Source organism: Bos indicus, chromosome 17 (genome assembly GCF_029378745.1).
Source record: "Bos indicus isolate NIAB-ARS_2022 breed Sahiwal x Tharparkar chromosome 17, NIAB-ARS_B.indTharparkar_mat_pri_1.0, whole genome shotgun sequence".
NCBI lineage: Eukaryota > Metazoa > Chordata > Mammalia > Artiodactyla > Bovidae > Bos > Bos indicus.
The window spans coordinates 28934484-28961901 of record NC_091776.1 but is presented as its reverse complement, the minus strand read 5'-3'; the positions used below and the strand labels follow the sequence as shown (position 1 = coordinate 28961901).

Here is a 27418-nt window from a genome sequence, read left to right as displayed (position 1 = left end):
ACGACAGAGGATGAGATGGCTGGATGGCATCACTGACTCGATGGACGTGAGTCTGAGTGAACTCCGGGAGTTGGTGATGGACAGGGAGGCCTGGCGTGCTGCGATTCATGGGGTCGCAAAGAGTCGGACACGAATGAGCAGCTGATCTGATCTGATCTGACCACTCCCCTTTTTTTTACAAAAATGTTTAAATACACAAACCTAAGTTATACACATAAGAAGTTAATAATCAGATCAGATCAGTCGCTCAGTCGTGTCTGACTTTTTGCAACCCCATGAATCTCAGCACGCCAGCCCTCCCTGTCCATCACCAACTCCCGGAGTTCACTCAGACTCACGTCCATTGAGTCAGTGATGCCATCCAGCCATCTCATCCTCTGTCGTCCCCTTCTCCTCCCGCCCCCAATCCCTCCCAGCATCAGAGTCTTTTCCAATGAGTCAACTCTTCGCATAATAATAGTTACCTCTAAATAATGGAATTATGAGATTTTTATTTTCCACTTGAGTTGCATAATAACTTTGTCTGGTCTTTGTCTAAGCTTCTAGGATGGGGCATATAAATCCTTAACTTCCCAAGTAAAGGCAATGTCTTTACTTGAGACTACCCCTGAGTTTATGCTAATGAACTGATCATGGTAGGCCCCTACAGAGTTTTAGTATGGGAGGAGGTCTACTAGAAAGACCAACCATGTAACTACAGAGTTGGATCTCTGAGCCATGTGATACAGGCCCGACCTCCTGACCCTCAGGGAGGGAAGGAGATCTGGAGATTAAGTTCAATCAAGTGATCAATGATTCATTCAATTAGTCATAACACTTAAAATTCAGAAACTGATTCACATAGGATTTTGCTCTTTGATGCAGTCATCATAAATTTCACTTAATTGTAATGTAAACTTGTCTACGTTTAATATAAAGCATGCTTAGCCACTCAGTTCTGTCCAATTCTTTGTGACCCTTCGCACTGTAGCCCATCAGGCTCCTGTGTCCACGTGATTCTCCAGGAAAGAATGCTGGAGTGGGTTGCCATGCCCTCCTCCAGGGGATCTTCCTGACCCAGGGATCAAACTGTGTCTCCTGGATTGCAGGCAGATTCTTCACCTGCTGAGCCATCAGGAAAGCCCAATATAAAGCATATGCACATAATAAAACCTCAGTAAAAACTTAGGACACTGAGGCTCAGGTGAGACTCCTGGTTGGTAAACACACTGATGTCCCAGGAGGGCGAAACACACTGATTCTATTGGGAAAGGACACGAAGCTCTGCTTTTGGGATCTTTCTAGATCTCACCGAAAAGTCTCTTCTTTTAGCTGGTTGTGATTTACGCCCTTTGTAATAAAATTTTAATCACCAGTATGGTGCTTTCCTAAGTTCTCTGAGCCATTTTTGAGAACTATCAACCCTGGGGGTTTAGGGGGAACACCAACATATTTGCATTCAATGATCAGAGAGGTCTGAGTGGCCTGGGGACCCCTCAACTTGTGGTTCGTGTCTGAGTTGAGTGCAGTCACACTGGGGACTGTGCTCTTAACCTATGGAGTCTGTATTAACTTCCTGTCAGAATTTTATTGCAATGTGATGTCTTCATACTATCCAAAGTGCTTTTATAATGGACTTACATTACTTTTATAATTTAAAAAACTTTCATTTTGCAAAAAAAAGAGGAAGATGATCTTGCAATTAAAAAAATCATTACTATTTTAAATTGCAAAATCATTAACTCTGAAAGAAATAAGAATTAAATAAAAGCCCAGAAGTAAAACTGTCTAGGGAGAAAGAAAGTAAATTTACTAAATTAAATTTTAAAAGTTCATGAAGTTAATAAAATAAAAATATAAAGAATGGTATATAAAACTTTGTAAAGTAGGTCTTTAAAAAACCCAATTAATGTATTTGCAGGGCAAAATACATGGTGGTAGGAAAAACAAAATAAATAGCAAGGTTCATTTAACAAAGAGTAACAATGTATTTTTTGTAAAATATAAATATACAATTTAAAGATATTTCTATATGACAGCATCATAGTACAGAACCTTATATGACTATACTTCTGAATTTTAAGTATTATGACTAAGGGGAATGAGAAGTGAAAAAAGGTTTATTTTTGGTCATTTGGAGTTTATCCTCTGAAGTCTATTAATGCAATGACTATTGAACCATTGGGTCATAATATATGTATGGTATTAAGCTGAGTGATTTTTAAAAACCCTTTACTATCTGCCTTCTCCTCCTCTCCCCGGTCTCACTTCCCTACTTCGCTACTGCTGTTCACTGGTATTACCTCTAAATAACGTACATGCTTTGAAACTCTTCGGGTCTGCTTATGAGGGAATTCAAAGAAAAATATGTGTAGAAACAAATTTTTAAGAGGACTGATTTTTTTCTATAGACACTGGATTTGCCATCATGGGACATCCTTTCACATATATGTATTATCGTTGCCTCCTGACTGACAGTCTTGATTTTCAGTCTCTTCAGACTCAAAAGGCCAGGCATGGGAGAAGTAACTGACAGAAGTTTAAAAGGGAGGGGAAAAAAACCACTCACGGAAAGAACTATGACATCATCACTTCCAATGAAGAAAAGTAATTATTATAACAAAAATTATTTTTGAGAATACCTAAGTTGTTTTCGGAGTTGCTCGATTTCCGCACTTTGTTCAGTTACTGTTGTCAGAAAATGTTGATTAGTCTGCCACAAGAAAAAAAAAATAGAAACATTTAGTGTTAGAACATTTAAAACTCTATGTCAGACTAACTACAGGGTATGTAAGTGAAAAAAATGAACTCCTGATGATGATTAGATTTTTTTAATGATAAAACATAGCCCTAGCCCTCTTTCCTTGCCTTCCCTATTTCAGCAGACAACTGCTTTGTTTCACACCACTTGTATTTACATTTCTGCATCTTCTGATTTTTTCTGGCCTTCTAAGCCTCCTTTGCTCACCTAAAGAGCAAAGTCTTTCTGTGTAGTCTTTTTCTATGTAGACGGCTACAGGTGGTGTAGAATTCATGTCCCCAGCCTGTTCTCTAAGAGCCCAAAAACAATGAATGAAGGAAACTGGTAGGTAAAAATCCCAAATTCCCTTGCTCTATGGTAGAATAACTCTAAGCCTGTTTATAAACTGGCTTCCAGAGTTCATTGCGGGATTAAGTTTCAGTTACCCACAGGGTTAATTTGCTTAACTGATAAAAATCCTTTACTGGCTGCCTTGTTCTCCCTTCCTAGTCTTATTTCTCCTCTCCCCTACTGGTTTTTCCTGGTATTACTGCCCAAATAAATTATATACTTTGGGACGCTTTCCTCAAGGTCTGCTAATGCTAAAGTAAGATATGGAACAGCTTTCCAAGTGTACAAAAACTCTTTTTCCAAGGGAATTATCTTCCATAAGTGCTGGTTTTATCATGATGATACAAATTCCTTATCATTACCATTTGCTATATGCCTTAAAGGCAACATCATATAAATTATTATTACCTTCTAACCGATAGCCTCTTCCCATTTTAACAGATCATTCACACCTCTCTCCAACTAAAGTCCCTGAAGCAGTTTTCACTGAGCTTTTTCCATACTCTACCCAATTTCATGAACTTCATATTTTAAATACACTTTTGTAATATCCCTCTACTTGGGATGTCCTCATTCTGCCAGCATTCAGCACTGCATACCCCATGTGGTCCACTCACTCTTAAGACAAAACTGTTTCCTTTTTGCATTTTGATAAAACTTTATATATACTTTCATAATGCACACTGCAGCACATTTGAGTACTGTATTTAAAGTTTAATATTCCTTGCTACAACATGAGCATATTTTTGAAGACCAGTTCCACTCAGAACTGCCAACATCCTGCACATGATTCAGTACATTCAAAGTACTTGCACCTTTGAGGAATGAATGAATTCCTAATTAAGACATGAAAGAGAGCCTGAGGACTGTATCTTTACCTTGGGAAGTAGACAACTCCAGTACAGAGTTTAATATTTAAATCACAGGCTACAATTTAAGAGACCATCAAGGCATACAGAGAAAGGATAGAATAATGAGAGGTAGGTATATTAAAAAGTTAAGACAGAAAAGTGGATGTGACATAGGGCATAAGCTATGCAAGACATATGATTATATAACTGAAAGGCCGACTTGAAAATGAAATGATTTTGTTCTATGTTATTCCAAAAGATAAAATCATACATCGGTGGGAGGAAATCTGGTAAAAAGATTTTAGCTTTCTAATAATCAGCATTCAAAGGAACAGGCTCTTTGGGGGAAATGATAAGATTTCTTACAAGGAAGGGATATTAAAAGCAGTGACTAGAGAATCATCTAAGCTGAAAAGCATTTAATAGAAGGATGCCTATATCATTTGAGGGACTAGATGATCTTTAATATCGATTCAAATTCTCCTGTGAGGCTATCTCAATGACTCAGCCCAAACTGATTCATGTTTCTGAATTCCTTTATAACGTTTGTAATGTACCATTAATGTTTTACTATAACATATAGTCTTTGAACTGGCATAACTAGTGCTTGTGTTTATGTGAGCACTTTAAAGGTAGATTATGTAGAGTAATTAGTGGAAGTATACATTAGAATTGTGAATTTTAAGAAGCTAGCGTAGCGAACAATCACACATAACCTGATAGCAAGCCTAGTAAGAGCTCAACAATTGCATCTGAATATGGCTTTATGATGTTACATATTTGTGATCACAAAGAAAATTGTGTAATATATTAATAATATAGAATTTGGAGATGCATAAAGGACCCTGAAAGTCTCCCTTTCAATCACCAATTATTTCCAATGTCATTCCTATTCTACCAGTTAGACAGGGGCTCTGTGAACAAATGCACATTTCTCTTCAACTAGAGAACCCGTGACAGTGGAAGGAACTTAGTATGCAATTGACAAATATTTTTGGGTTACTTTATAGAGATGAATAAATCTCAAGAAAAATATGCTTTCAGTAAAGACAATCTGTAGGAAACATAAACTCTTATTGTATCTATAGTAATAATAAATAAATATAAACATATTTTTAGGTATCATTTAGTTCAGGGCATTTTACATTCTGCCTATTACTAAAGTACACTGGTTGTAAAAGATTTTATTTATTATATACTCATCAACTTTCTGTACATATATAGGAATCTATTCGTTTAAGAGTTTATTCATATAATCAGAAAAATTTTTAATGGAAATTATTTGATTTTGACTCAAATTTCCTTCTATGACCATGCTCTGAATGCTCTTGAGATTTACAAAATCTTTACAATCACTTAACATTTACATTTCATAGAGTCTTCTTTATACCTTAATGTATGATGTATTAAGACAAACTCTTAAAAAATTTCTCTTAGTATTTTTCTTTGATCACAGGATAGTCTTTTCTTTGCTCCTTATAACATAAGTGCTTCATCCAACTTTCATTTCTGTATCTCTATTATTATATCCATAGTTTATTATTCTTAGTTTTGGTCTGTTATTATGAACACCTTACAATTTTTTTCTTTTTTTGGGGAGGTGGGCTTCCCTGGTGGCTCAGATGGTAAAGAATCTGCCTGAAATGCGGGAGACCTGGGTTCGATCCCTGGGTTGGGAAGATCCCCAGGAGAAGGGAATGGTTACCCACTCCAGTATTCTGACCTGGAGAATTTCATGGGGTTGCAAAGTCAGACGTGACTGAGTGACTTTCACTCATTCACTAGAAATTTTTTAAGTATGTCCTGTAAATATTTACATAGCTTTCTATGACTTTCATCAGAATAATTTAGGGTTGAATAAAATAAAATATGGGCACCGTGGTATAAAATTCCAGAGGATTATGTTAATAGCACACTTTTAGGAAATACTGAAAGAATAAGCAATTGTGACGTTAGGTTAAATTATTCATGTCATGTAGAAACAAGACTTCTTAATTAAGGAAGCCAGTCATCATTTTATTTTGGAGCCCTTTAGTACTATTTTAAAACTCTAAGAAGCACATTATTAAAAATAAGTGATTAGAAACTTCCAATATTAACATAAATAGGGAGAAATTTCGTTATTTTTTACATGGTTAAAGGAGAAATTTTTTAAAGTAGAATAAAATTGATTGGATAAACTTACTTTTAATGGCACAACTCCACTCTTAAACAAAGACATTTGCATTAGGAACTAACAAGGATTAGCAGGGTAACTAAGCAAAATGAAGAAAGGAAAGAGAGGAATTACCTGAGATGTCATAATCCTATTACTCAACAATCAGGTAAAATAAAATTCCAAGAAGGAAAACAAAAAACAACAACAACAAAGAAAAGTGTGTGTGTAGGGGTTAAAGAGCACAACTGGGAAGGCTAATTCTATTTCTTTTCGGAAAAATTACAGGGAAATTTAGGTGTAGCAATTCAGGTGATGGGTGGTCAATCAACTAACAAGTGGTTCTCAGTGTCCTACTGGTTTTAAGCATTTGGGCTACTCATTTGTCTAGCAATTCCACCATTCTTAGTTGATACCTTAGTTGACTCATTGGAAAAGACTCTGATGCTGGGAGGGATTAGGGGCAGGAGGAGAAGGGGACAACAGAGGATGAGATGGCTGGATGGCATCACTGACTCCATGGACGTGAGTCTGAGTGAACTCCGGGAGTTGGTGATGGACAGGGAGGCCTGGCGTGCTGTGATTCATGGGGTCACAAAGAGTCAGACACGACTGAGTGACTGAACTGAACTGAAATACCATATTCTAGAAGAAATACTAAGAATAAAGAATGAACCCTACTTTTGAGGCACTCACAGTCTAGATTATTCTCAGCAGATCTTACCAAAAACCCTAAGAGCATTTTCAGATTAGAATATATTTCAGATAGATGTTAGTTTTATATCTCTAGAACCTACTGTAAACTCCCATGTCATGCTACTGAATGCAAAAGAAAAGACAGATAAAAAGAAAAGAGTACTGCCTACCTATTTTAATTTCAAGTTTTTTATCTTGTTGATTTACCTTAGCAAAAATACAACTACTTACAGTGACAATTTCTAATTTATGTAATAAGTGCATTAAATGGATATTTTCACTTACCAATTCTACGTTCTCATTAGTAACATGAAGATGCTTGGTCAGCTGCTGAAAACTTGTCAGCTGATCCTATAGCAGGAAGAAAGGGTACATAAATAACATTGTGTTTAAAACCCATATTTAAAATTAGACTAAAATCAAGTCTAAAATTATTATGCCTAAATCTAGATGACATCACTTGTATTTCTTCCAACAAGTACTATGAGATCAATAGTCAAAGAAATAAAAAGAAATGTTTAATGACTACAAAATTAAATAAGTTGACAATATGGAAACTAACGTGGCTCATTATTTTACGTGAAATCATTATTTCAAGTCTCTTATCCTCATCCATCAGAGGGCAGACAGAATTAAAACCACAATCACAGAAAACTAACCAAACTGATCACATGGATCACAGTCTTGTCTAGCTTAATGAAACTATGAGCCAGGCCATGTAGGTCACCCAAGATGGATGGATCACGGTGGACAGTTCTGACAAAAAGTGGTACACTGGAGAAGGGAATGGCATACCACTTCAGCATTCTTGCCTTGAGAAACCCATGAACGGTATGAAAAGGCAGAAAGATATGACACTGAAAGATGAACTCTTTCATGAACCAATGAAAGATGAACCAATAGGCTGCTGAAGAAGACCGGAGAAATAGCTCCAGAAGGAATGAAGAGGCAGAGCCAAAGCAGAAACAACGCCCAGTTGTGGATGTGTCTAGTGGTGAAATTAAAGTCTAATGCTGTAAAAAAACAACATTCCATAGGAACCTGGAATGTTAGGTCCATGAATCAAGGTAAATTGGAAGTGGTCAAACAGGAGATGGCAGAGTGAACACCAACATTTTAGCAAACAGTGAACTAAAATGGATCGGAATGGGCGAATTTAATTCAGATGACCATTGTATCTACTACCATAGGCAAGAATCCCTTAGAAGAAATAGAGTAGCCCTCATAGTCAAAAGAAGAGCCCAAAATGAAGTACCTGGGTTCAATCTCAAAATAGAATGATCTCTATTCGTTTCCAAGGCAAACCATTCAATATCACAGTAATCCAAGTCTATGCCTCAATCACTAATGCCAAAGAGCTGAAGTTGAATCGTTCTATGAAGAACTACAAGACCTTCTAGAACTAACACGAAAAAAAGATGTCCTTCTCATCACAGGGGACTGGAATGCAAAAGTAGGAAGTCATGAGATACTGGGAGTAACAAGCAAGTTTGGCTGTGGAGTAAGTACAAAATGAAGCAGGGCAAAAGCTAACAGAGTTTTGCCAAGAAAATACACTGGTCATAGCAAACACCCTCTTTCAACAACAGAAGAGATAACTCTACAAATTGACATCACCACATGGTCAATATTGAAATCAGACTGATTACATTCTTTGTGGTCGAAGATGGAGAAGTTAGCAAAAATAAGACCTGGAGCTGACTGTGGCTCAGATCATGAACTCCTTATTGCAAAATTCAGACCTAAATTGAAGAAAGGGAAAACCATGAGGCCATTCAGGTATGATCTAAATCAAATCCTTTATGATTATACAGTGGAAATACAAATAGACTACAAACAGACTCAAGGGATTAGATCTGATAGAGTGCCTGAAGAAATATAGATGGAGGTTTGTGACATTCATTGTACAGGAGGTGGTAATAAAAACTATCTTTAAGAAAAAGAAATGCAAAAGGCAAAACGGCTGTCTAAAGAGGCCTTACAAATAACAGAAAAGAAGAAAAGCAAAAAGGCAAAGGAGAAAAGGAAAGATATATCCACTTGAATGCAGAGTTCTAAAAACAGAAAGGAGAGATAAAGAATTCCTAAGAGAACAATGGAAATAGAGGAAGAGAACAGAATGGGAAAGACTAAAGATCTCTTCAAGAAAATTAGAGATACCAAGGGAACATTTCATACAAAGATGGCACAGTAAAGGACAGAAATGGGATGGACCTAACAGAAGCAGAGGATATTAAGAGGTGGTAAGAATACACAGAAGAACATTACAAAAGAGATCTTAATGAACCAGATAACCACAATGCTGTGATCAGTCACCCAGAGCCAGACATCTCTGTGTGCAAAGTCAAGTGGGCATTAGGAAGCATCACTATAAACAAACCTCGTGGAAGTGATGGAATGGCAGCTGAGCTACGGCAAATCCTAAAAGATGATGCTGTCAAAGTGCTGCACTCAATATGCCAACATATTTGGAAAACTCAGCAGTGGCCACAGGACTGGAAAAGGTCAGTTTTCCATCCAAACCCAAAGAACAGCAATGCCAAAGAAGTTCAAACTACCGCACAATTGCACTCATTTCACATACTAGCAAAGTAATGTTCAAAATTCTCCAAGCCAGGCTTCAGCATTATGTGAACCGAGACCTTCCAGATGTTCAAGCTAGATTTAGAAAAGGCAGAGGAACCAGAGATCAAATTGGCAATATCCACTGGATCACAGAAAAAGCAAGCGAATTCCAGAAAAACTCTACTTCTGCTTCATTGACTACACTAAAGACTTTGACTGTATGGATCACAACAAACTGTGGAACATTCTTTAAAGAGATGGAAATATCAGACTACCTTACCTGCCTCCTGCAAAACTAGTATGCAGGTCAAGAAACAGAACAGGACATGGAACAACAGACTGGGTCAAAATTGGGAAAGGAGTACTCTGCTTATTTAACTTATGCAGAGTACATCATGTGAAATGTCAGGCTGGATGAAGCAGAAGCTGGAATCAAGATTGCTGGGAGAAATATCAATAACCTCAGATATGCAGATAACACTACTCTTGTGGTAGAAAGTGAAGAGCAACTAAAGAGCCTCTTGATAAAGGTGAAAGAGAGTGAAAAAGCTGCCTGACAACTCAACATTCAAAAAATGAAGATCATGGCATCTAGTCCCATCACTTCATGGCAAAGAGATGGGGAGACAATGGAAACAGGGAGAGGCTTTATTTTTGGGGGCTCCAAAATCACTGCAGATGGTGACTGCAGCCACAAAATTAAAAGATGCTTTTTCCTTGGAAGAAAAGCTACGACAAACCTAGATAGCATATTAAAAAGCAGAGACATCACTTTGCCAACAAAGGTCCGTCTAGTCAAAGCTATGGTTTTTCCAGTAGTCATGTATGGATGTGAGAGTTGGACCACAAAGAAGGCTGAACACCAAAAAATTAATGCTTTTGAACTGTGGTGTTGGAGAAGACTCTTGAGAGTTCCCTGGACTGCAAGGAGATCAAACCAGTCAATCCTAAACGAAATCAGTTCTGAATATTCATTAGAAGGACTGATGCTGAAGCTCCAATACTTTGGCCACCTGATGCAAAGAGCTGACTCATTAGAAAAGACCCTGATGATGGGAAAGACTGAAGGTAGGAGGAGAAGCGGATGACAGAGGTTGAAATGGCTGGATGATATCACTGACTCAATGGACAGCTTGATTTTGAGCAAGCACGGGGAAATGGTGAAGGACAGGGAAGCCTGGTGTGCTGCTGTCCATGGGGTAATGACTGAGCGGTGGACATGACTAAGTGACTGAACAACATCAAAATTATTTCTAGAAATCAATCCATCAGGAGACAGGTATGATAGAGACACCTTGTCCCATATTGAAAAACCGCATTCAAACCTATTTAAAACCTATAATACAAACCATGGCACAGTTATTATTATGCCTTTTCCTCTTTTTATGAGTCTCATGGTTTGACTGCTCCACAAGTTTTAAACCTTTTAATTATCTACTATGATCAAATTAAACATCATATATGCAGGTGACATAAAGCTGAGAGGAGCTGTTAATATGTCAGATGACAGATTTAAAGCTTGATAGCTAGAGCTTCAAATAAAGACAAAGTATTATCTGTAAGGTCTATGCAAACAGCAACAGTAACAACTAAAACCTCCCCAAAACCCCTAACTTCAAAGCTGTACCATAAAAATGATCTTATTCAGGTGGAAAACAAAATCTAATGGCTTAGTTTACTGACCTAAATGAAGAAACAGCCTTCAAAAACATATTTATATTAGAAATGATTTCTAGATCTCAGAGGTAAAAGTATTACAGCTCAGACTACATGTGTGTTATTTTCAAACCAGGGCATGTTTGGAAAAATCATTTTGTAAACTGAAAAGCAACATAAGTATTATTATGACTTCTTTAGGTAAAAATACCCATTTGTAATGATAATAAAACAAATACTCATGAACTGGAATTTGAAAACTGTAAGAGTTGAAGACAGACACAGTGATAGCTGCCTTATCAAAAATCCACAGGAAAGGAATCAGAATTGGAATTACTTCATAGTTTTAAATATTTGTTGTTGTTTAGATGCTAAGTCGTGTCTGACTCCTTTGTGATTTCATGGATTGTTGCCCACCAAGCTACTCTGTCCATGGGATTTCCCAGGCAAGAATACTTGAGTGGGTTGCCATTTCGTTACCCAGGGGATCTTCCCACCCAGGGATCGAACCCATGTCTCTTGTGTCTCTTGCATTGGCAGGAGGATTCGTTACCACTGAGCCACCAGGGAACCCTACAGACACATTCAAATCCTGAGTTACAACAAAGCACTCAGTAATTACAAATCATTTGCAAATAATAAGACTGTAAGATATTATGTTAGGTATTCAGTCAGATCAGCTCAATAGCTCAGTCGTGTCCAACTCTTTATGACCCCATGACTCGCAGCATGCCAGGCCTCCCTGTCCATCACCAACTCCCGGAGTTCACTGAAACTCATGTCCATAGCGTTGGTGATGCCATCCAGTCATCTCATCCTCTGTCATCCCCTTCTCCTCCTGCCCCCAATCCCTCCCAGCATCAGAGTCTTTTCCAATGAGTCAACTCTTCATATCAGGTGGCCAAAGTATTGGAGTTTCAGCTTTAGCATCAGTCCTTCCAATGAACACCCAGGACTGATGTCCTTTAGAATGGACTGGTTGATCTCCTTGCAGTCCAAGGGACTCTCAAGAGTCTTCTCCAACACCACAGTTCAAAAGCATCAATTTTTCAGTGCTCAGCTTTCTTTATAGTCCAACTTGCATATCCATACATGACCACTGGAAAAACCATAGCCTTGACTAGACAAACTTTTGTTGGCAAAGAAATGTCTCTGCTTTTGAATATGCTATCTAGATTGGTCATAACTTTCCTTCCAAGGCATAAGCGTCTTTTAATTTCATGGCCGCAGTCACCATCTGCAGTGATTTGGGAGCCCAGAAAAATAAAGTCTGACACTGTTTCCACTGTTTCCCCATCTATTTGCCATGAAGTGGTGGGACCAGATGCCATGATCTTAGTTTTCTGCATGTTGAGCTTTAAGCCAACTTTTTCACTCTCCACTTTCACTTTCATCAAAAGGCTCTTTAGTTCTTCACTTTCTGCCATAAGGGTGGTGTCATCTGCTTATCTGAGGTTATTGATATTTCTCCCGGCAATCTTGATTCCAGCTTGTGCTTCTTCCAGCCCAGCGTTTCTCATGATGTACTCTGCATATAAGTTAAATAAGCAGGGTGACAATATACAGCCTTGACGTACTCCTTTTCCTATTTGGAACCAGTCTGTTGTTCCATGTCCAGTTCTAATTGTTGTTTCCTGACCTGCATATAGGTTTCTCAAGAGGCAGGTCAGGTGGTCTGGTATTCCCCATCTCTTTCAGAATTTTCCACAGTTTATTGTGATCCACACAGTCAAAGGCTTTGGCATAGGCAAGGAAGCAGAAATAGATGTTTTTCTGGAACTCTCTTGCTTTTTCCATGATCCAGTGGATGTTGGCAATTTCATCTCTGGTTCCTCTGCCTTTTCTAAAATCAGCTTGAACATCTGGAAGTTCATGGTTGACGTACTGCTGAAGCCTGGCTTGGAGAATTTTGAGCATTACTTTACTAGCGTGTGAGATGAGTGCAATTGTGCAGTAGTTTGAGCATTCTTTGGCATTGCCCTTCTTTGGGATTGGAATGAACACTGACCTTTTCCAGTCCTATGGCCACTGCTGAGTTTTCCAAATTTGCTGGCACATTGAATGCTGCACTTTACAGCATCATCTTTCAGGATTTGAAATAGCTCAACTGGAATTCCATCACCTCCACTAGCTTTGTTAAGTATTATATTATGTATAACATAAACTGCAGTATTACATATATGTATGGGGCTTCCCAGGTGGTGCTAGTGGTAAAGAATTCACCTGCCAAGGAAGGAGAGGCATGAGATGTGGGTTCAATCCCTGGATCTGGAAGATCCCCTGAAGGAGGGCATGGCAACCCACTCCAGTATTCTTGCTTGGAGAATCCCATGAACAGAGGAGCCTGGCAGGCTACCGTCCATAGTATCTCAAATAGTCAGACACAACTGAAGCAATCTGACATGCATGCACGCATGCACACATATGTATGTATAAATTACTATGAATTTCTGTGGAGAAAGTATGGTCTGATACTGTGGTGAGAAAAGTCAACCTCCTTCCTAACCAACACATATACCAATAATAGTCTTGATAAGAAGGAGAATTGCTTTCTTCACTATATGAGAATATGGTCAGAAGAATCTTTATTTCACCAGTTGCTTCGATATTTGGCTTATTATTGTTCCTCTTTAAACACATTTTAAAGGACTTTATAATTCAGCACAACTAAACAGAATGAAATATGAGACAACAATGCAGCATCTCATGCACTGAAAGAGTATGGGCAGTCCATGTCCTGTAGTCTTGAAATGCATGATTTTCACTTACTACAGTGCTGTTCAATTATATTAGTCCTGTATAACATGATTCAAATTTCAGACACCAATACATTAACTGTATAATACTATATATAACATTGATTATATATTACTCAGTATAGTAATTATTATTACATAAAACACAGACTTTACTGCTAACTCTTCAGTCTACAACTGACTATGTGATAACAGAACATCATGATCAGTGTCTAATTACTTTCGAAGTCTGTGTCTTGTCTCAGAGCTTCTGTTACTCAGTTCATGCACAGATAGCAAAGTGTGCAGTTGTGCTGTCTCCTTTTCTTCCAGTGATAATATACTCATGTGACATTTTTTAAATAATTGATAACTGAAAGAAGGAATTAGCCAATGAAGACAAAACTGCTGCAAAGAAACAGAAAGTGATAACTCTGGATGTTGTTGTAAATGAAGTTACAGGAGAAAATATCTGAATGTGAGAACATGGACACTGCCACTAGTCAGGAGAGTACAGACACACCGGCAGGGTAACTTAGTGAAAGTGAACCCAACATGAGTGAAGAAAGAAGTTCTGATGAAAATGATGAAGATGTCCCAGAAGGGGGACTAGCAAAAAATTCACATCGCAGGAATACTAAGGTTATTTCATACATTGAAAGTTCAAAGGATAAAATGTTGGAAGCTGATCTGAACTTAAAAAGGAATATTCTAAGTTCACCAAAGCATAAAAAAGATACCTGCTCTGTGTCATAAAGTCTTCAATATACCTAGCAGAAAAGAATCAATGGAAAGATAAGGGAGGTAGATTTTGCAATGGAATGGATGGTCTTGTGAGATAGTGAGTGTGTGTTAACAGAGACATAAAACAAAAGTTATATGCCCACTTTAAAAGAATATAAAATGATTCTTGCTTTGGACATAAAGAAATCCTTAATAACCATTAAGATTCCTTCCTCTTTTAAAATCCTATTCTGATGAATTTATGTTAGAGGCACTTAACATCTATTTCAGTAAAAGGTCACATTTAAGTTGTTAACATTTTTGTTTTACACAGTATTGTCATATTTGAGTAGCCTTCTTCACTGTCCATAAACTAATGAACAGTTTTGGTCTTTTTTTTAATCAGGTAAAAAAATCAAGAGTATAAAAGTTTTAGAGATTCATTTATACATAAAATCTTATGGCCACTTTTTAGCCCTAAAGACAGCTTGCAGGGCTAATAACATTATAAAACCCAATGTACACTAGGCACTATTTTAATCATTTAATGTGTTCAAAAGATTTCTAACCATCAAAGATCTATTTATTGCCAACATAAATTTACACTAGAGACTTGGGCATTCTTCGCCAAAACTGAATTTCTCCAGAATGCAACTTGTTGATACACAAGAAAACCATGAAATCCAAAATTACCTTTTGCTTTTGACTTTCAAGAACATGAATCTGGGCCTCAGTCATATGTTCTTGGTAAAGTTTCTGTAGCTTGTACAACTCCTGAGAAACAGTCTGCCAGAGTTCTACAGCCTGAGCTTTTTCCTATAAAAGAAAAACATTAGCAAACTCATTATTAGTAGGCTACCACACAGGATAAATGAATCACATTCTTTTACACAATGACTTCTTATATATAAAGTCACAAAATAAAAATAGAATTTATACAAGATGGTATGGTTGCAATATTTTTGATGATATAAAGTTGTATTAATAATTAGAGAATAAAACTAAACATTAAAATTCTTTAGTTTGAAATTTTCTTTTTATTCAGATTTAATAGCAAAATGAAAACCCTTCAACCAGAGAGAGAGATTTAAACCACTTTCCTTGTTCCACAAAAAAGTGTAGTGTAAGCCATAAAAATTCTACCAGTGTAAGCCAAGAAAACTTTCCTTGGTAAAGCACAAGTGGTTTTTTCTGATTGCAAAAGTAATGTTTATCCTAAAAAATTATGAAAATACAGAAAAATGCAGAAGAAAAAATTACCTGATTTTTTAAAACCATGTGATAATAAATACTGCTAACATCTGGACACAATCAACTTGATAAATGTTGGATGTATTCTTGTTTATAAATGTGATCTGAGGGGAGAGTTTTGTATTTTTTTCTTAAAAAAAAAAAAAAAACTGGGACTGATACAGTATGCTGATTGTATTATACTATTTTCATCTAGTATTTTATAATAAGAATTTTATCAGGTCATTATTCTTTCAACAAGTAATTCTCAAAAGTGATACAGAGACCCTTGAAGACAAAATTACGTTCATAATAAAAGGAAGGCATTATTCTCTTTTTTACTCTCATCTGCACGAGTTTACAGTGGAGTTTACCAAAGTTTATATGATGTAACCTGTGATATGGTCATTGCTCTAATGGCTACTGAAATGCATTCTTAGGTTCCTATTTGTCCTAAAATGTCCTAGCTTTGTATTCTTGCCTCCTTTGCCAAAGATAAGGTGCCCGTAGGTGCATGGATTTATCTCTGGGTTTTCTATCTTATTCCATTGGTCTATATTTCTGTTTTGTGTCAGTACCATACTGTCTCGATGACTACAGTTTTCTTTTATAGCATGAAATCAGGAAGAATGATTCCTCCAGCTCCATTATTTTTTCTCAAGATGGCTTTGGCTATTCAGGGTCTCTTACGTTTCCATATGAATTGTGAAATTTTTAGTTCTAGTTCTGTAAAAAATGCCATTGGTAAATTGATAAGGATTGCACTGAATCTGTAGATTGCTTTTGATACTATTGATTCTTCCAATCCAGGAACAAGAAATTACTCTCCATCTGTTTATGTCCTCTTTCTTTCATCAAAGGAGGCAAGAACATACAACGGAGAAAAGACAGTCTCTTCAATAAGTGGTGCTGCAATACTGAACAGCTACATTTAAAAGAATGAAATTAGAACACTTTCTGACACCATACATGAAGATAAACTCAAAATGGATTAAAGACCTAAATGTAATGGCTCAGATGGTAAAGCGTCTGCCTACAATGTGGGAGACCTGGGTTCAATCCCTGGGTCGGGAAGATCTTCAGGAGACGGAAACGGCAACCCACTCCAGTACTCTTGCCTGGAAAATATGGACGGAGGAGTCTGGTAGGCTACAGTCCATGGGGTCGCAAACAGTCGGACACGACTGAGTGACTTCACTCACTCACTGTAAGACCAGAAACTATTAAACTCTTAGAGGAAAACAAAGGCAAAAAACTCTATGACATAAATCAGAGCAAGATCCTCTATGACCCACCTCCTCCAGTAATGGAAATATAAACAAACAAGTATGATCTAATTAAAAGCTTTTGCAACAAAGCAAACTATAAACAAGGTGAAAAGATAACCCACATAATGGGAGAATAGCAAATGAAACAACTGACAGAGGATTAATTTCCAAAATATACAAGCAGCTCATGCAACTCAGTAACAGAAAAACATACAACCCAATTAAAAAGTGGAAAGTGGCAGAAGACCTAAACAGACATTTCTTCAAAGAAGACATACAGATGGCTAATAAACATATGAAAAGTAGCTCAATATTGTACTTTATCAGAGAAATCCAAATCAAAACTACATGGGATATCACCTCACACTGATCAGAATGGCCATGATGAAAAAAATTGACAAATAATAAATGCTTGAGAGAGTGTACAGAAAGGGAACTCCTTTTGCATGGTTGGTAGGAATGTAAATTGATACAGACATTATGGAGAAGAGTATAGAGATTTCTTAAGAAAACAAGGAATAAAACTATCATATGATCTAACCGTTCCACTACTGGGAATATACCCTGGGAAAACCATAATTGAAAAGGACACAGGTAACCTAGTGTTCAATGCAGCACTATTTGCAATAGCTGGGACATGGAAGCAACCTAGATGTCCATCAACAGATGAATGGATAAAGAAGCTTCTACACATATACAATGGAATACTACTCAGTCATAAAAAGGAAGACATTTCAGTCAATCTAATGAAGTAGATGAACGAAGAACCTATTATATACAATGAAATAAGTCAGAAAGAGAAAAACAAATACTGTATATTAGCAAATATCACTTCAGGGCAGTTCAGTTGCTCAGTCGTGTTCGACTCTTTGCAATCCCATGAATCACAGCATGCCAGGCCTCCCTGTCCATCACCAACTCCCGGAGTTCACTCAAACTCACGTCCATTGAGTCAGTGATGCCATCCAGCCATCTCATCCTCTGTCGTCCCCTTCTCCTCCTGCCCCCAATCCCTTCCAGTATCACAGTCTTTTCCAATGAGTCAACTCTTCGCATGATGTGGCCAAAGTACTGGAGTTTCAGCTTTAGCATCATTCCTTCCAAAGAAATCCCAGGGCTGATCTCCTTCAGAATGGACTGGTTGGATCTCCTTGCAGTTCAAGGGACTCTCAAGAGTCTTCTCCAACACCACAGTTCAAAAGCATCAAGTCTTCGGCACTCAGCCTTCTTCAAGTCCAACTCTCACATCCATACATGACCACAGGAAAAACCACAGCCTTGACTAGACGAACCTTTGTTGGCAAAGTAATGTCTCTGCTTTTGAATATGCCATCTAGGTTGGTCATAACTTTCCTTCCAAGGAGTAAGCGTCTTTTAATTTCATGGCTGCACTCACCATCTGCAGTGATTTGGGAGCCCAGAAAAATAAAGTCTGACACTGTTTCCACTGTTTCCCCATCTATTTCCCATGAAGTGGTGGGACCAGATGCCATGATCTTCGTTTTCTGAATATTGAGCTTTAAGCCAACTTGTTCACTCTCCTCTTTCACTTTCATCCAGGGGCTTTTTAGTTCCTCTTCACTTTCTGCCATAAGGGTGGTGTCAGCTGCGTATCTGAGGTTATTGATATTTCTCCTGGCAATCTTGATTCCAGCTTGTGCTTCTTCCAGCCCAGCATTTCTCATGATGTACTCTGCATAGAAGTTAAATAAGCAGGGTGACAATACACAGCCTTGACGTACTCCTTTTCCCATTTGGAACCAGTCTGTTGTTCCATGTCCAGTTCTAACTGTTGCTTCCTGACCTGCATTCAAATTTCTCAAGAGGCAGGTCAGGTGGTCTAGTATTCCCATCTTTTTCAGAATTTTCCAGTTTATTGTGATCCACACAGTCAAAGGCTTTGGCATAGTCAAGAAAGCAGAAATAGATGTTTTTCTGGAACTCTCTTGCTTTTTCCATGATCCAGCGGATGTTGGCAAATTGATGTCTGGTTCCTCTGCCTTTTCTAAAACCAGCTTGAACATCTGGAAGTTCATGGTTGACGTATTGCTGAATCCTGGCTTGGAGAATCTTGAGCATTACTTTACTAGCGTGTGAGATGAGTGCAATTGTGCGATAGTTTGAGCATTCTTTGGCATTGCCTTTCTTTGGGATTGGAATGAAAACTGACCTTTTCCAGTCCTGTGGCCACTGCTGAGTTTTCCAAATGTGCTGACATATTGAGTGCAGCACTTTCACAGCATCATCTTTCAGGATTTGAAATAGCTCAACTGGAATTCTATCACCTCCACTAGCTTTGTTCGTAGTGATGCTCTCTAAGGCCCACTTGACTTCACATTCCAGGATGTCTGGCTCTAGGTCAGTGATCACACCATTGTGATTATCTGGGTCATGAAGATCTTTTTTGTACAGTTCTTCTGTGTATTCTTGCCATCTCTTCTTAATATCTTCTGCTTCTGTTAGGTCCATACCATTTCTGTCCTTTACCGAGCCCATCTTTGCATGAAATATTCTCTTGGTATCTCTAATTTTCTTGAAGAGATCTCTAGTCTTTCCCATTCTGTTGTTTTCCTCTATTTCTTTGCATTGATCGCTGAAGAAGGCTTTCTTATGTCTTCTTGCTATTCTTTGGAACTCTGCATTCAGATGCTTATATCTTTCCTTTTCTCCTTTGCTTTTCGCTTCTCTTCTTTTCACAGCTATTTGTAAGGCCTCCCCAGACAGCCATTTTGCCTTTTGCATTTCTTTTCCATGGGGATGGTCTTGATCCCTGTCTCCTGTACAATGTCATGAACCTCAGTCCATAGTTCATCAGGCACTCTATCTATCAGATCTAGGCCCTTAAATCTATTTCTCAGTTACACTGTATAATCATAAGGAATTTGATTTAGGTCATACCTGAATGGTCTAGTGGTTTTCCCTACTTTCTTCAATTTAGGAAAGCAAAAGGCAAAGGAGAAAAGGAAAGATATACCTATTTGAATGCAGAGTTCCAAAGAATAGCAAGGAGAGAGAAGAAAGCCTTTCTAACTGAACAATGCAAAGAAATAGAGGAAAACAATAGAAAGGGAAAGACTAGAGATCTTTTCAAGAAAATTAGAGATACCAAGGGAACATTTCAAGCAAAGATGTGCACAATAAAGGACAGAAATGGTACGGACCTAACAGAAGCAGAAGATATTAAGAAGTGGTGGCATGAATTCACAGAAGAATGTTACAAAAAAAGATCTAAATGACCCAGATAACCACAATGGTATGACCACTCACCTAGAGCCAGACATCTTAGAGTACAATTCAAGTGGCCTTAGGAAGCATCAATACAAACAAAGCTAGTAGAGGTGATGGAATTACAGCTGAGCTATCGCAAATCCTAGATGATGATGCTCTGAAAGTGGGGCACTCAATAGGCCAGTAAATTTGGAAGGCTCAGCAGTGGCCACAGGACTGGAAAAGGTCAGTTCTCATTTCAATCCCAAAGAAAGGCAATGCCAAAGAAAGTTCAAACTACTGCACAACTGCATTCGTTTCACACGCTAGCAAGGTAATGCTCAAAATCCTTCAAGGTAGATTTCAACAGTACGTGAACTGAGGACTTCCAGATATAACAGCTGGATTTAGAAAAGGCAGAGGAGCCAAAGATAAAATTGCCAACATCCACTGTATCACAGAAAATCAAGAGAATTCCAAAAAAACATCTACTTCTGCTTCACTGACCACACTAAACCCTTTGATTGTGTGGATCACAACCAACTGTGGAAAATTCTTAAAGATTGGGATACCAGACCACCTTACCTGTCTCCTGAGAAACCTACATTCAGGTCAAGAAGCAACAGTTAGAACTGGACATGGAAGAACAGACTGGTTCCAAACTAGGAAAGGAGTATGTAAAGGGTTTATAGTGTCACCCTGCTTATTTAATTTATATGCAGAGTATATCATGCGAAATCCCAGGGTGGATGAAGCACAAGCTGGAATCAAGATTGCAAGGAGAAATATCAACAACCTCAGATACACAGATGATACCACTCTAATTGCAGAGAGAGAAGAGGAATTAAAGAGACTCTTGATGAGGGTGAAAGAGGAGAGTGAAAAAGCTGGCTGAAAATTCAACATTCAAAAAACTAAGACCATGGCATCTGGTCCCATAACTTCAAGGCAAACAGAGGGGGAAAAGTGGAAACAGTGACAGATTTTCTTTTCTTGGGCTCCAAAATCACAGAGAAAGGGTGAATGCAGCCACGAAATTAAAAGATGTTTGCTCCTTGAAAGGAAAGCTAAGACAAACCTAGACAGCATATTAAAAGCAGAGACATCAGGTTGCCGACAAAGATTCAAAGCTGTGGTTTTTCCAGTACACATTATAGATGTGACAGTTGGATCAAAAACAAGGCTGAGTGCCGAAGAACCAATGCTTTCCATCTGGTATTGGAGAAGACTCTTGAGAGTCCCCTGGTCTGCAAGGAGATCAAACCACTCAATCCTAAAGGAAATCCGTCCTGAATATTCACTGGAAGGACTGATGCTGAAGCTGAAACTCCAACACTTTGGCCACCTGATCCAAAGAACTGACTCACTGGAAAAGACCCTGATGCTGAAAAAGATTGAAGGCGGGAGGAAAAGGGGTTGACAGAGGATGAGATGGTTGGATAGCATCACCAACTCAAAGGACATGAGTTTGAGCAAACCGGGAGTTGGTGATGGACAGGGAGGCCTGGAGTGCTACAGTTCATGGGGTCGCAAACAGTCTAGCACAACTGAGCAACTGAATTAAACTGAACTGAACTGGGAGATGGTGAAGGACAGGGAAGCCTGGAGTGCTGCACAAAGAATTGGACATGACTGAGGGGTCACAAAGAATTGGACATGACTGAAAGACTGAACAGTAACAACACAGAATATAGAAAAATGGTATTGATGAACCCACCTGCAGGCAGCAATGGAGACACAGACATAGAGGAAAGACTTGTGGACATGGGGCTGGGGGGAAGGAGAAGGTGGGATGAATGGAGAGAATAGCATGGAAACATATAAACTACCATATGTAAAACAGAAAGCCAGTAGGAATTTGCTGTGTGACTCAAGGAGCTCAAACCCGTTCTCTGTGACATCCTAGAGGGGTAGGATGGGATGGGAGGTGAGAGGGACGTTCAAGAGGGAGGGAACATAAGTATGCCTACAGCTGATTCATGTTGAAGTATAGCAGAAAATAACAACACAATATTGTAAAGCAATTATCCTTCAATTAAAAATATATTAGGGACATTGCAGGTGGATTCTTTACCATCTGAAGAACCAGGATAGTCCTCCACAAAGCAGAGCAAAAACCTTATTCATTCATTGAGGAATTGGGCTTTCCCAGTTCCTCGTTCTTTAAAGACCCCTTCTGCCTGGACAGAGGGGGAGGAGGAAAGCAGAAAATTTTTAAGCAGTATGAGTGTTATTTCTGGCCTGCTGGATTTAAATGCCAAACTAAGCAGCGTTTTCTGAGTGTGGGTCTCTATAGTCCCCTCCAAGGAAGGCGCCCAGGGAAATCAGTTTCGGGGGACAGTCTGGGAACACCATCCAGCCTCTCCCATTTCCACTCTACTGGGCTCAGCATGAATTAGAAGGATGGGTACCACTTCTCAATTTCAGATGCTGTTCTCTGATAGGTCAGATATGAGATCCAGAGCAGAGTTGGGGTCTGTGGATGAAAAATCCCTAAGAGGAAACATAATGGCATTCTGGCTACACCAACTTGACGAGGGTCATTGAAGAGATCAAGCCCTGAGCCTTTGGGTGGGAGCATTGATTCCAAAACCCTAGACTACCAGAGAACTAACCCTAGGGAGTATGAAAGAGTGAGAACTCACACAAAGGAAATCAGTTGAATACAAGACCCGGCATCACCCAACCATCAGTAGCACCTCCAGTAGTACAGGACACCTCATCTAAACAACAAACAGCAAAAAAAAAACACAAACCTAATCATCAGAGACAGAATTACCACCTCACTCAGCCTTGCCCATCAGAGGAAAAACAAACAAACAAACAAAAACTCAGCACAAATCACACCCTATATGAAGCTTACACAAACCTTAGGAGGGCAGAAACCAAAAGGGAGAAAGAATTCAACCTTGAAGCCTGGGAAAAGACCTCAAACACAGTAAGTTAAAAAAAAATAAAGAAAGAAAGAAAAGGCAGAAAAATACTACACAAGTGAAGGAACAAACTAAAAACACAGAAGTCCAAATAAATGAAGAGGAAATGGGCAAACTACCTGAAAAAGAACTCAGAATAATGATAGTAAAAATGATCAAAAACATTGAAAACAAAATGGAGAAAATGAGAGAATCAATTCACAAAGACACAGAATTATAAACATACAAACACCACAATTACTGAAATTAAAAACACTCTAGAAGGAATTGAAAGCAGAATATCTGAAGCAGAAGAACCAATCAGTGACCTGGAAGATAAAATAGTGGAAATAACTTCTGAAGAGCAGAATAAAGAAAAAAGAATGAAAAGAATTGAGGATAGTCTCAGAGACTTCTGGGACAATATCAAATGCACCAACATTTGAATTATAGGGGTCCCAGAAGAAGAGAAAAAGAAAGAGTATGAGAAAATTTTTGAAGAGATTATAGTTGAAAATTTCCCCAACATGGAAAAGGAAATAGTCAATCAAGTCCAAGAGGCATAAAGAGTCCCGTATAGGACAAATCCAAGGAGAAACACGCCAAGACACATACTAATCAAACTAACCAAGACTAAACACAAACAAAGAATATTAAAAGCAGCAAGGGAGAAGCAACAAGTAACATAAAAGGGAAACCCCATATGTTTAACAGCTGATTTTTCAGCAGAAACTCTGAAGGCCAAAAGGGAATGGCAGGATATTATTTAAAGTACTGAAAGGGAAAAATCTACAACTAAGCTTACTGTACCTGGCAAGGATCTCATTCAAAATTGATGAAGAAATAAAAATCTATTCTGACAGGCAAAAGTTAAGAGAATTCAGTACCATCAAACCAGTTTTACAACAAATGTTTAAAGGGACTTATATAGACAAGAAATACAAAAGAAAAAGGATCTACAGAATCAACCCCAAACAATTAAGAAAATGACAATAGGAACACATTTATCAATGATTACTTTAAATGTAAATGGATTAACTGCTCCAACCAAAAGACACAGACTGGCTGAATGGATTGAAAAACAAGACCCATAAATATTCTGTCTACAAGAAACCCACCTTAGACCTAAAGATACATATAGACTGAAAGTGAGAAGATGGAAAAATATATTCCATTCAAATGGGAAGCTAAAGAAAGCTGGAGTAGCAATCCTCATATCAGACAAATAGACCTTAAAATAAAGAATATTACAAGAGATAAGGAAGGACAGTACATAATGATCAAGGGATCAATCCAAGAGGAAGACATAACAATTGTAAATATCTATGCACCCAACATAAGAGCACCTCAATACATAAGACAAACACTAAGAGACATAAAAGAAGAAACTGATAACACAATAATAGTAGGAGACTTTAACACACCACTCACACCAACAGACAGATCATCAAAACAGAAAATTAATATGGAAATACAAGTCTTAAATGATACATTAGATGAGATGGATCTCAGTGATATCTTCAGGACATTCCATCCAAATGCAGAAGAATATACCTTCTTCCCAAGTGCACATGGAACATTCTCCAGGATAGACTATATCTTGGGTCACAAATCAAACCTCAGTAAATTTAAGAAAATTGAAATCATATAAAGCATCTTCTCTGACCACAATGCTATGAAACTAGATAATCAATTACAAAAAAGAAACTGTGAAAAATACAAACATATGGAGATTAAACAACACATTTCTAAATAACCAACCAGTTACAGAAGAAATCAAAAGGGAAATTGAAAAATTTCTAGAAACAAATGACAATGAAAACACGGCAACTCAAAACCTATGGGATGAAGTAAAAGCAGTTCTAAGTGGGAAGTTTATAGCAAGACAATCCTACCTCAAGAAACAAGAAAAACATCGAATAGACAAACTAATTTTACATCTAAAACAACTGGAAAAAGAAGAACAAAAAACCCCTCAAAATTAGAAGGACAGAAATCATAAAAGATCTGAGCAGAAATAATTGAAAAAGAAACGAAAGAACAATAGTAAAGATTAATAAAATTAAAAGCTGGTTCTTTGAGAAGATAAATAAAATTGATAAACCCTTAGCCAGGCTCATCAAGGAAAAAAGAGAGAAGAATCAAATCAACAAAATTAGAAATGAAAAAGGATAGGTTACATCAGACAATGCAGAAATACTAAGGATTATAAAAGACTATTATGAACAACTATATGGTGATAAAATGGATAACCTGGAAGAAATGGACAGATTCCTAGGTAAGTTCAAACTTCCAAGACTGAACCAGGAAGAAATAGAAATTATGAAGAACCCCATTACAAGCACTGAAATTGAAATTGTGAACAAAATATCCTAAAAAAGGAAAGCCCAGGACCACATGGCTTCACAGGAGAATTCTATCAAACATTTAGAGAGAAGAGCTAATGCCTATCCTTCTAAACTCTTTCAAAAAACTGCAGAGGAAGGAACACTTCCAAACTCATTCGACGAGGCCACCACCACCCTGATACTAAAACCAGAGAAAGACAACACACACAAAAAGAAAACTACAGGCCAGTATCACTGATGGACATAGATGAAAAAATCCTCAACAAAATTTTAGCAAAGAGAATTCAGCAACACATCAAAAAGCTCATATACCATAATCAAGTTAGGTTTATTCCAGGGATGCAAGGATTCTTTAATATATGTAAGTCAATCAATGTGATACACCATATTAACATATTGAAAGATAAAAACCATATGGTCATATCAATAGATGTAGAAAAAGCCTTTGAAAAAATTCAGCACCATTTATGATTGAAATTCTTCAAAAAATGGGCTTAGAAGGAACCTACCTCAACACTGTAAAGGCCATATATGATAAGCCTACAGCAAACATTATTCTCAATGGTGAAAAACTGAAAGCATTCCCCTTAAGATCAGGAACAAGACAAGGGTGTCCACTTTCATCACTATTATTCAACATAGTTCTGGAAGTCCTAGTTTTAGCCATTAGAGAACAACAAAAAAAAAAAGAATCCAAATTGGAAAAGAAGTGAGGTTCATGACACTGTACAGGAGACAGGGATCAAGATCATCCCCATGGAAAAGAAATGCAAAAAAGCAAAATGGCTGTCTGAAGAGGCCATAAAAATAGCTGTGAAGAGGAGAGAAGCGAAAAGCAAAGGAGAAAAGATATTCCCATTTGAATGAAGAGTTCCAAAGAATAGCAAGGAGAGATAAGAAAGCCTTCCTCAGAGATCAGTGCAAAGAAATAGAGGAAAACAACAGAATGGGAAAGACTAGAGATCTCCTCAAGAAAATCAGACACAAAGGGAACACTTAATGCAAACATGGGCTCGATAAAGGACAGAAATGGTATGGACCTAACAGAAGCAGAAGATATTAAGAAGTGGCAAGAATACACAGAAGAAATGTACAAAAAAGATCTTCATGACCCAGATAATCATGATGGTGTGATCACTCACCTAGAGCCACACATCCTGGAATGTGAAGTCAAGTGAGCCTTAGAAAGCATCACTATGAGCAAAGCTAGTGGAGGTGATGGAATTTCAGTTGAGCTATTCCAAATCCTGAAAGATGATGCTATCAAAGTGCTGCACTCAATATGTCAGCACATTTGGAAAACTCAGCAGTGGCCACAGGACTGGAAAAGGTCAGTTTTCATTCCAATCCCAAAGAAGGGCAATGCCAAAGAATGCTCAAACTACCACACAATTGCATTCATCTCACATGCTAGTAAAATAATGCTCAAAATTCTCCAAGCCAGGCTTCAGCAATACGTCAACCATGAACTTCCAGATGTTCAAGCTGTTTTTAGAAAAGGCAGAGGAACCAGACATCAAATTGCCAACATCCGCTGGATCATCGAAAAATCAAGAGAGTTCCAGAAAAACATCTATTTCTGCTTTATTGACTATGCCAAAGCCTTTGACTGTGTGGATCACAATAAACTGTGGAAAATTCTGAAAGAGATGGGAATACCAGACCACCTGATCTGTTTCTTGAGAAACCTATATGCAGGTCAGGAAGCAACAGTTAGAACTGGACATGGTTCCAGTTCTAACAGACTGGTTCCAAATAGGAAAAGGAGTACGTCAAGGCTGTATATTGTCACCCTGCTTATTTAACTTCTATGCAGAGTACATCCTGAGAAACGCTGGGCTGAAGAAGCACAAGCTGGAATCAAGATTGCCGGGAGAAATATCAATAACCTCAGATATGCAGATGACACCACCCTTATGGCAGAAAGTGAAGAGGAACTAAAAAGCCTCTGGATGAAAGTGAAAGAGGAGAGTGAAAAAGTTGGCTTAAAGCTCAACATTCA

The 27418-nt window shown here is 38.0% G+C and overlaps 1 protein-coding gene across 7 annotated transcripts in view; it reads right to left on the bottom strand.

The window, feature by feature from the left end:
• SCLT1 (sodium channel and clathrin linker 1) overlaps positions 1-27418 on the bottom strand; it is a 237950-nt gene that overhangs the window by 136671 nt on the left and 73861 nt on the right. For all 7 annotated transcript variants that reach the window (XR_011561108.1, XR_011561109.1, XR_011561107.1 and 4 more), the window contains 3 exons: positions 15145-15267; positions 7058-7123; positions 2622-2692 (listed from right to left, as the gene is read on the bottom strand). Coding sequence is in view for 3 of the 7 variants with exons in the window: in XM_070769109.1 (XP_070625210.1) it covers positions 2622-2692; positions 7058-7123; positions 15145-15267 (260 nt within the window). In the remaining 4 variants the exon portion in view is untranslated. The remainder of the gene's footprint in view (positions 1-2621; positions 2693-7057; positions 7124-15144; positions 15268-27418) is intronic.